The sequence below is a fragment of the Pteropus alecto genome, unplaced genomic scaffold, assembly GCF_000325575.1.
Source record: "Pteropus alecto unplaced genomic scaffold, ASM32557v1 scaffold98, whole genome shotgun sequence".
Classification (NCBI taxonomy): Eukaryota; Metazoa; Chordata; class Mammalia; order Chiroptera; family Pteropodidae; genus Pteropus; species Pteropus alecto.
Window position 1 is genome coordinate 12,989,592 of NW_006443570.1, and position 11,015 is coordinate 13,000,606.

General features: G+C 49.2%; 1 protein-coding gene across 1 annotated transcript in view; it reads right to left on the bottom strand.

Annotated features, from left to right (window-relative positions):
* TBX4 (T-box 4) overlaps positions 1–104 on the bottom strand; it is a 25,915-nt gene extending 25,811 nt beyond the window's left edge. Inside the window, exon 1 of the mRNA XM_025041605.1 lies at positions 18–104. Coding sequence (XP_024897373.1) covers positions 18–104 — 87 coding nt within the window. The remainder of the gene's footprint in view (positions 1–17) is intronic.
* Positions 105–11,015: the final 10,911 nt, after the last annotated feature.

Consider the following 11,015-nt stretch of genomic DNA (forward strand, 5'->3'; position numbering starts at 1 on the left):
CTCGGGGGCGTGGCGGCGTTGGCCGCGTTGGCCTCGCCACCGAGCGCTGGGCCCGGGGCCCGGAAGGCCTCCTCGCTCTCCGACAGGCCCTTATCCTGCAGCATCTCCTGCGGGCACAGCACACACCAGTCACGTGCCAGGTCCACACTGGCCAGAGGCCCTGCAGTACCTCTCGAGCCCAGCCGGGGGGCTTCAGGCCGGGAGGGGAGGCAGGCCCCCTGCACATGCACCCCGCCCCCTCCTGAGCTGGGAGAGGGAGAATACGCGGAGGGCAGGACCCTCGCCTCTTCCCTCTGGGTTCTGGACCTGGGAGGGTCTACTGTGCGGTACAGAGTCTGCCTGCCCTGGGGTGTGGGTCTGTGAGATGAGTAGGTCTGGGGGGGAAAGACCGCCCTCTAGGCATTGCCCCAGCTGCACCCCCAGTCCCGCCCTCCTGCTGGGCTCCACTGGAGCCTGGGTCTTTTGGTCTTTTTCGGCTGTTCCCTAATAACTGGAGACCAGGCTCACTCTTGGGCCAGGGCAGCCAGGACACTTCCTGGGCAGGCAGGAGAGGAGAACCAGGCCGAGAAGGCAGCACTCAGGCTCCTGGGGCTCCACACCTGCAGAAAGGGCCTGGAGCTGGGCAGGTCCCTCAGACCCCCTGATCACCCATCTGCCCTCACCCACTCTCTCAGACAGCAGTCAGGCAGGGGCTTCCTGAAGGAAAGGCTTTCATTCCCTCACATTCCCACTTCCACAGACACCTTGTATGTCACCCACGCTGGGGAAATGCATCCTCACACCTACACATAGCACCCTCACACAGCCTCCTAGTCACCCAAGCAGCCACACTCTCTTAAGGTCGCTGTGTCAGCCAGGGGCTTCCCCAGCTTTGCACTCACATTCATACTCTCTGGCTCACTCACACTTTTAGCTCCCAAGGGCTCTGCAAAGGATCCAGACCCTTCTCAGTGAAGAATCAGGTCAATAGGGTGGGTCCCCTTCACAGACACAGCTTGGCCCTGCCCCCAGGCACAGCAATCCTTCCCCAAGTGTCTAGGACTGTTCACTCACCTGCCCATGTACTTGCTCCCTTCTGGAAGCTGGTCCTTTGATATCAGGGGAACAGTCCAGCCTGCTTGGATCTGCCCCTCCTGCTTCCATCATGGGTGCAACCCAGCATTATCTCTGCTTCTCTTTTCTACCTCCCTGCTCTTCTCCCTTCTGGATCTGGGCAAGTTCTGGTGCAGCTTGCCATATGTCTGGTTGCCTCTTTTGCAACGGATCTTCCCCCTTTCTCCTCCTACCTTCTTTCTGTCCTCCCCTGAATCTCTCTGGGTATCACAACGCCCAGGCCCCTGGCCTTTCTTGTCCACTGACCTCCCCATCCCAGGGCCTAGACATCGGCTCACGGCTCACGGGGGCCTCACAAAGTAAATAAGCCAAGTGCAACTGAGGAGATAAAAAGAGACCGAGGCCGGCGGGGGCTGGGAAAAGCCCGTAAAGATAAGGTTGACAGCCTGGCTGGTCCTCAGGCCACAGGCGGCAGGGGAAAAGGCTCGCTCTGGCATGGCCACCGCCAGAACCCACCCTAGGCCACATGCGCATTATGGGGCCTAGAGTAGGAAACCCATGCGTCCCCAGGCGATGGGACACTGTGCGGTGAGGGTAGTCACGAGCTCTGGCCCAAGACGCTGGTTTCGAATATATCTATGGTCAACCCGGATCGGCGCCCGAGATCGGCTGCTCCCAGGTGCGGCGGCCCGCGTGGGGCTAGGAGGAGGGGCTGCCTGGCGCGAAACTGCTTTGACCACTAGGTCCTCTTCGGGACGCTTGTCACACCTGGAGCCGCGAAGCCGCGCGGTCCAGCAGGCGCCTAGGCCAATCCCGCCGCTCCTGCTGGAGTCGAAGCTTCGCCCTGCTCTCTTTCCTCTCCTCGGGGTTCGCCTTTTCTTTTTCTTTCAGCCAGGGAGCCACGTCCCGAAATCGCCACAGCTCACCCTAGCTGGAGCTCCCCGCTAATTTCCTTTTCTTCCCGCCCGGCTGGCCCAGAGCGGCCCTCCCCGCGGTCCCCTCCGCACAGCCGCGTCCAGCACCCAGCCGGGGGGTCCGCGGCCCGCGCTCGCCCCTCTCGTGGACCCACCGCGAGCGCGGCCGGCCGGTTCCGCGTCGGTTGCTTTCAGCCTCCTCGTTTTCTAAGGAGAACAGTATTTTTCTTTTCACTTTAGATTACTGGTGATCTTTTTCTTGCACTGGGGGAATTGTTATATTTTAATTATCTCTATTATCGCAGAATTGTATTCTGGTCAGTTCAATAACATGAAGAATATTTGTCCTATCACATAAATGATATTACTTTTTATTTTTAACTATATGGTTAAAAGTACTGGTTTGATTTATTAATTCGTCATTTTTAAATATGTTGTTGCTCTTCTGTCAGTGCTCCATCATTCGAGGACCTGGTGTTCCAATAGGTCATGTTAATCTAGAGTCATTTTTAGTTTTACTCTGTATCCCTAAAATGTTTCAGTTGCTGGCTTCTGGGTCTCTTTGTACGTTGTCATAGATTCAATAACTTATTTACTCTAACTTGTAATATTATTGTTTTCAATATTCACGTTAATTTTCTTCACATCCTTATAATACTTCCTGTTATTTAGCCATTATTTGTTCTGTTAGGATTGTTCATCACATTTTTACAATATCTTGTTACTTTGTCATTATTGGTAATGCTAGGGATCTTAATTCACTACTTATTTTTCATCACATCGTTACTTGTTACTTTGTCATAATTTGTAATATTGCCGTAGCTCTTAATACTCTGGTTATTTTTCATCACATTGGCAGAATACTTCTTATTACTCTACCATTATTTATAATGTTGTTAGGACTATTAATACCTTAGTCATAAATTGTCATTTCACTCCAGCAATTCTTATTGCTGTCTTTATTTCTATTATTATTGCTGTTAAGATTTTGGTTAATATTTATTATAATAATTCATTACAATATCAAAAATTATATGATAGTATTCTTTCAATTCTAATATTAATTCTCTTAATAGTACTTTTTATTGTTTGCCTTTCTTCCATATTTTTATCATTTGTTAATGCTATTGCTATTTTGTGTATTATTGCTATCGATTTTAATACAATGGTTCTTATGGCATTGTTCCTATATTTGGAGTTACTTTGTCTCTGATCTTTTTACATTTGTGGTTATAGTTTTCACTTGATTCTAAAAGTGACAATTATTTTATTGTTGTTTTAAAGTCCGAGTACTGTATTAGTTATGCCGCTTAGCCCTGTTTCTTTGGTAATTGCTTGCTCACATCCTGATAATTCTTGATAATCGATCGTTATTTACATATAGCTCTCCTTGCTTTAATTTTGACAAGCCTGTTACATCAAAGGCTCTGAAGTCCCGTGTTCCGATCACACACATTTCTACATCGCTGTAAGTACCCTGGCTCTCTTCATTGGCTTTTCTTATTCTGCAAACACAAATTCCAAGGCCACCGCTCCTTGTTTCTTTGGCACTGGCTCAGTCGTCTCTATGCTCTTGGGTCCCTATACCTAATTCGTCCCGTCACTCGGAGAGGAAGCCTCGTGCCCCAACCGCTAGAAGTGGGGCCGAGGCTGCAGCCAGATCTGAGGCATTTCGCGCCGCTCTCTTGTCGCCTCCACCGTACCCGAAGTTCTTACCCCGTTCCCGTTACTCACTCCTTTCCAGCTTATCACCCTCGACTCTGCAGCCTAACCCTGGGCTCCGGGTGACTCCTGTCTCGCACGCCTGTCTCATCCCCTTCCCCGCCGGAACCCACACTCACCCTAACTGCGCTGCCGCATGCGGAGGCGCCTGCGGCCCGAGGTCCACTGCAGGCTCGGGTCCGAGGAGCAGGGGACAGCTGGGGCTCCAACTCGGGGCCGTTGGGTCAGGGTCCCGCTGCCCGCCGCGCCCTCGGGGCGGGACACATCCCAGCTCTGGAGCGGGCCCTTGATCTCAGAGGCTGCACTTTGGGGCCTCAGCTCCCTCCTCCTCCCTCCCTCCCTGCGGGGACGCCCCCCCTCTGACGTCGCCGCTGTCAATCAGTCTGCGCCTGCCGCCCCCCGGGGAGGGGGCCTCAAGGGTACCCTGGCTCCGCGGCCCCAGGACCCCGAGCCTGGAGCGAGCCGCTCGCTCCCCAACCGCGCGGCCTGGTGCTGGGCCCCGGGCTGGAAGCCCAAAAAAAGAGCGGGCGAGGCCCGGACGCGCCGCGCGGCTCCCACCCCAGACGCGACATCCAGGACCGCAACCCCATAGCGGCGGCGCGGCCCGCACACCCGGCGCTCCACGAAGGGTCCTGCCAGGGCCTGGGCCACTTCCAGACCACCGCCCTCCACCAAGCCCCAGCTGCGGGCTCCCCGCCCGCACACACGCCTGTCGGAGCCCGCTCACAGCCCTGCACGCAATTTCTTCGCCTGCCCGCTTTCCCGGTCGCAGGCTCCCACGCTCCCACGGTGCAGCACTCAGCCTACCGACCATGCCCAGCACACATTCTCACACCTACACGCTCCAGCCAGCACTCGCTCCTGCTATCGGGCTCTGGGTACCGTTGCGACGACCCGCACGGCCTTATCTGCGCACCGGACCCTGCTCGTCGGGGCTCAGCGAGCAGCGGGCGCTGGACCGGGCTGGAGGGCCTCAGAGTCGGCCCCGGAGGTCATGGGTGAGAGCAGGCCCTGAGCTCCGACTGGGAGGAAGCCTGGAGCGGCACAGGCAGCGGAGAGGTGCTGCGCCAGCCTCTGAATCCGAGCCGAGGCCCAAGCTCCAAGGTGCCAGGCTTGGCAGAGCCTCTTGGGAGAATTGTGGCGAGGGCAAAGACTCTGCCAGCAGCTCCCCGAGATCTCAGAGAGCTGAAGTGGAAGCCCAATGCCTGCTCCAGTGTAGGAGCAGATTGGCCTCTGTGACTCAGAAAGTGAGGCCTCCTCAGCTGCATAGACCTCCCTGATCAGCCTCTGACGTCCAACTCGCTGTCGCCACTTACTTCCATTTCTGTCTGTATCTCCCTACAGAACCCTTCAGCTCCACACAGACAGACCCATGTGGACCTCAGCCCATGCCCAAGCCTTACAGCCTGACACATGCCCAGAATGCTGGGGCAAGGATAGGTCTGCCCACCCATCCCCAAGGCCCCAGAGTCTTCTGTCAAATAGGATTTCCAGCCCCTTGGTTCTCAGCGTGAGCTGCAGTTCTCCCTTTACTAGTGTCCCCAACCTTTCCAATCAGCCTCTGTTCCTTTCCAGACTCCGACTTCAAAATTCGATTGAAAGGAACAGGAGGGGGAAATTCTTTCACTGGATGGATCTGTCCCTTTTCCAATGCTAGGAAATGGAAAGGCAGCATCAGTGCCTCTCCCACGCCCCTGTGCTCAAAGGAGGAAGCAAAATGCCAACTTAGAAAAGCCAGCTGCTGCTGACAGGACCATAACCCAACTCCTCAATGGGCCCACTGCTCAAAAATCCCAATCACCCCCAGCAGTACCAGATTCCACTACCCCATCTTCCCTTCACGACCTGTCTCATGGAGTCTCAAACCAGGAAGGGGAAATAGAGTCTAAGAGGGGTGGAGAAGCTTAATCCTCCCTGCATCCTGCCTCCTCCTGAAGTGGAGAAAGCAAAGTCCCTGGCGTTTCAGGAGATGCCTGGGGAGTCATGTTTCCTGTGTTAGGGGGAACTGCATGACGCGCCTCAGCTTTTGCTCCCAAGCCCCCTCCCATACCGTTTCCAACAGCCTGTAGTGAAATCTCCTGTAAATAAATAGTATACAGATTAACCAACCAATTACTGTGTTAGGATGGTGAACAGGGAGGGTAGTGAATCACCGAGTACCATGGGAAGACTGGAGTTAGGCCAGACTCTGGAAAGAATTTGTTGACAGTCATTGGAGGACATTCATAATGAGACCATCTAGTGTAGCTCTTTAAAGAAACTAGAGTGGAGCCTCTCTATAAGTGCAAGGCTTTCTGGAGACTCACGGACTCATAGACACGGATTTTGAACTCACAGTCCAAATCAATATCGATTAGTTCATGATGACATGGAGCAATGAGATTTGGAAGGAACAGGCAAGGTTTTGGTGATGAAAAGGAAGGAACAAACCAGTCAGCAAACAAGTAAGAGAAAGGGAAGTTATGTACACACATTCTCCATTACTGGAATGGAATACTTTATTTCACTGATTCTAAGACACACATTTTTCACATTTTGACATCTCTGATATTGGGATGCATCTTAAAATCAATAGTGTGTCACAGTTCAGTCTTTTTTCTTCTTAGTGGTATGTAAAATAATAGAGTAGCTGACAATTGATGAAGTATAGTCTTTGCTGATAAATGGCCTATGGAAAAAAGAAAAGATAATTTTTTCCCTCCAAAACTGTTTGAGGAATTCAAGGTACAAAAACTCTCCTCAACTAGCTAAGCAAATAGTTGACCATAACCAAGCATTTATCACACCAACTTGGGTTGGTTTAGGGGCAAGCCCTCAGGTTTGGTGTCAGACTGACCCTGGTTTGAAACCTGGCTCTTAGGCAAGTCCCTTAACACTTACATAAAGTAAGGATAATCACGCCAATCTACAAGCTTATTGAGAGGTTTGGCTAAGTTAATACATGTAAATGCTTGACATGTGGTACATAGTTAATAAAGGTTAGTTCCCAAGTAATTTTAAAATTTATTTTATCCCATCTCTTTCCCAAAAAGGTTTGAAGTGACTTATCACCAAAATAAGCTAATAAAAATACAAGTAGAAAGAAAATAAGATTGAGGAAAAAGGAGAAAGAATATATGCTATCACTAAGTGTTGACAAAGTTGCTATTATTGAGGGCAAAATCTGGCTTAACAGAAGAAGCAGGACCAAATGGTAGTTCTCCATTTCAGAAATACAGAAACAACATTTCTTTGGTGAAAGGTTGGGGAACAAACTTTGTCCTGGCCCTAAATTTTAAAGTAGTTGCTCATGTAAACTTTTATTCTTATATCTATCTATACAATATATTACCATTTACAAAGTTGTTTTACAGCTATAATCTCATTTGTAGCTGTATTAATTCTGTTTTATCCCCATCAGGGGAAAAGTGGAGTAATCATTAGTCAATTGATTGGCTAAGTAGTTAATAACTTCCAATTCACTAATGAACGATCTGCAAACTTATTAATTAATCACCTAAACAATTAATCCCAAAGAGAGCAGAGGCTACAGGACAAGCTGGAGAATTCCAATCAATGCAGAAAGGTGGCTCACCCAGAGCCTAGGGTGGGTTTGGTTGAAGATGACTTCTTAAGCTGGCCCATTATGTAGCAAAAAGCCATTACAATTTTTTTTAAACCTAGGTTTTGAGAGCACTTAATAAATTCCAATGTCAAGCCTCACTCTAAACCAAATGAATCAGAATCTCTGAGAATAGGGTCAAGGGTGAGAACCACTGCTCTGTGCCAAACATGGAAATCTTGTTCCCTGCTCTCCTAGTCTCCTTTGTAGCTAGGAATGGTCATGTGATCCAAGTTGGCCAATGAGGCCTAAGTGGAAGACTAGAAGGGAGGTAGGTTGAGGAGAATGTTTTGCTTTCTTGATAAAGGGGAAGATATAATCTTCTTTTCCCCTGTGGATGTGATCCTTGGAGTTCTCACTTTCTAGAGACCTCGAGGCTGGAAGAATGAAGGCCAAATATACTAAGGCTATAAGAGCAAAAAGAGCCTGAGATCCTGATGGCATCACCAATCAGGTATACCAGTGTCAGCCTGCTTCTCGTAACACGAGAAAAAAAAAAACCCTATTTATTTATATCATTATTTGTCTGGATTTCTGTTACTTACAGCAAAATACGCTCCTGAAACATACGGTCCCAGCTCATGTTGAGTCTTTAGGTACCCCATAATGAAAGATACATTTTCGAATAGCTGTATGTGTCCTTGTGCATGTGCACATAACTTCCCATTCAAATCCAGGAAACAAAACCCCTCCACACTCCCTTCCCAGCCATGTTATTCTGTGTGTGCTATGATCTAAGGCCAGGGATCCTTATTAAGCACCCCCCAAAAAAGGATAGCTGAATAATCAGGGAATTTACATGTCTTCTGTGGCTTTATTGTTACCCAGTAGCCACAAACCTTAGTTTAAGATTTCTCAGCCCACATCCCATTTGGATTCTCAAGCTCAGCACAACTGGGATGGGGGAAGGAGTCTGAGCTCATTCTGGAAATTGGAGGACTGAGCAAGGGGAAAGGGTAGGGGGCAGCTGCTGCTGCAGGTGCTTCCCCTCATACCACAGATACAGGTCTGTTTACCTGACCTCCCACCCTGGCCTCCCAGGGCTTCTCTCACAAAGAGAATCAGGAAACTTCCGGTTAGAAGGAACTGTGGACTGGGCTGGCCTGATTCTTGACCTGGGTGAGGTACACTGCTCTAAGCCTCCTCAGGAATGAGAGCAGAGGCAGTGGTTAGCACAGGTGGATTCCTCCTATAACTTTCACTTGAGGCATTATAGAGACAAGGAATGCTCAAATCTGAGTTTTCTGTAGTCAAGCCTAGCAATCTAGTCCTTCTTTTCCTGAATCTTTATCTGTAGGTGGATTCTCTGCAGAAGATAAAACTTTCTTCCCAATTACACGACAAGCTCCTGAACTGCAACTCCTTTTCCTTTCCTCTAAGACACACACTTATTTTACTATCTGACTGAGGAAGGTATATTTATAAGGGTTGTAATAGGTTAAAACAATTTTTAAGTCAGAGAAATTATTTAATTGTCGGACACCCTTTTCCTTCCTCCTTCTCCTCTCCATTCTCCCCAAAACTGGCTTTTAATTTGGTTCCTCAAGGATTGTTTTGGAATGAGGAACTGAAGCAAATTAGAATTCAAGAATGAGAGAGAATGCGAGCTATCAGAAAACCCTTGGAATTTGAAAGTAGAAAACTTAATTCAGGTCTTTAGCAGGCTATATTACAGAAGGACTTAGAGCACGATCGGCTTTAAGCTTGTTTCCTCATCTGTAAAATGAATTGAATAATAACAGGCTATTATTAAAGGATGGGTAGTAGAAAGGATGAAATGATATCACAGATAAAAAAGTGCTTTAAGGGCTCACAATAATAGCTAACATTTACTGAGCATCAACGATGTGCCTGGCAGGATTCTAAGAGTTTTACGTGCGTTCTCTCATTTCAACTTTACCACTTTACCAGGTGGGCACTATCATTATCCCCAGTTTGCAGATGAAGAAATTGGGTATTTTGTTCAAGGTTATACAACCAGGAAAGGAAGTCAGAATTCGAATCCAATTCATCTGGATCTTCAGCGCCCACGCTTTTAAATGTACTGCTCCACAGTCACTTAACCTAAACTGGTTTCACATGTGAAACAAGGATAACAGTACTTCCCCCACAGGGTTGTTGTAAGAGAGTAAAATACTGCCTGACACATAGTAAAACTAGTATCATTATTATAAATAGGACTTGCCCAAGGTCTCAGAGTAAGAGGTCATTCGACCTGTAAGACTCCAGAGCCCAAGATCTTAACTGTTGTTATTGTTTATTTCTTAAAAAATAAAATACTCAAAAAATAAAAAAATAAAAAAAAAAATACTCACCCAGAGACCAAAGACTCTGCTCATCTCTTTCTTTAGAGTCCCAACAGAGAGACATAGTACTCCCTTCAGAGTCCCCAAAACATCATGATCTGTCTCCTGCTGACCTTCACCAAGCTGGCCACTGGAAGAGTCAGCAGGACCCATGGGAGTCTGTTGCTCATTCACCAGGACACATTTGTGGTGGAATGGAGAGCATTCCACACACACTCTACCACAAGCTTTGTGCAAAGACAGTGCTGACCGCCCATTTTAGCTGGTAACACTGTCTTGGCCCCAAAAGGCAAATACTTGACTAACGCAGGCACAATGGGATTAAAGATAAATGTGCTTTCATCTGAAATAAAACCCTCTATTATTCCTTCCCTCCAAGATCCATAAGCTCTATCTATCTAATGTTTGGGAAGTACCTTCTAACATCTACCTTCAACTCCTCTTGCTGCGGTTGGTCCTTTCTCTGCTTCTAAGAAATCAGATACACGCTGGGGCTGTTAACTGGTCAGATCTCCACAGTAAGAGTTTCCATTCCCTCATTCATCCCCTGAAGGTGGGTGGACGGAGCCTTCCAAGGAGCCCTGAGCCCAGGAACTATGCCAACACTGGCACTGAACAGGGCACAGACCCCAGTCTGTGCGGTCTCGGGAGGGAGGCCCAAGAATTCAACGAGCCCTGGAAAGGGAGGACAGGAAGGAGTCCCCAGACCTGAATCCCCCACATCTCCGAATTTTCTGAAGTTTCTCCTTTGAACACGGTCCTTTATTTATTGGGCCTCATTTAACCTCAGCCATGTCCTCCTGGGATCATTTATTTGGTAACTGCCACTCCGCCTGCTCTGGCATTAACCTTATAATCCTACTGATTTCCTCCAAGCTAGTTGGGGGTTTTCTAGACTTCTTCCTGGTCTGCTAGGGGCTGATTTCCAGTTCTGGTCATTACCAAGGAAAAGGCCCCAGACTAGTAAGGGCCTGTCTCCAGGACCATGTGGGAGTTCCTTGTACACGCGTTGGCCCTTCCCAGGCTGGGAGAGGAGGATTCGTAAAGCCGCCTTGGTTGCTTAAGTGTGAGGTAAGGTGGCTGAGTGCTCACCACCACTGCCAGGAGCTCCCCGAGTGGTTCTTGAGGCTGTCCTTCAGCTCACAGGGCCTGAACTTCACCAATCGCAGCTTCCCTTGGCCCGGAACCCCGCCCCTTCTGCCATCTTGGATTCCAGAGGGGTACAGGACCCAATCACCGAGTGGGAAGTGAATGAGGGTGGCGCCAAGTCCGCCGCTCGAGCTCACGTGGCCCCTTGGCCCAGGCTTTCCCGCCACCTGCAGCAGGAGCCTGGCCCTTGTCGAGCTGCAGCTGCAGCTCCCAGACACCACCCCAGCCCGTCGCCAGGGGATTAGTGTCCATCTGTTGGGAAAGCCTCAG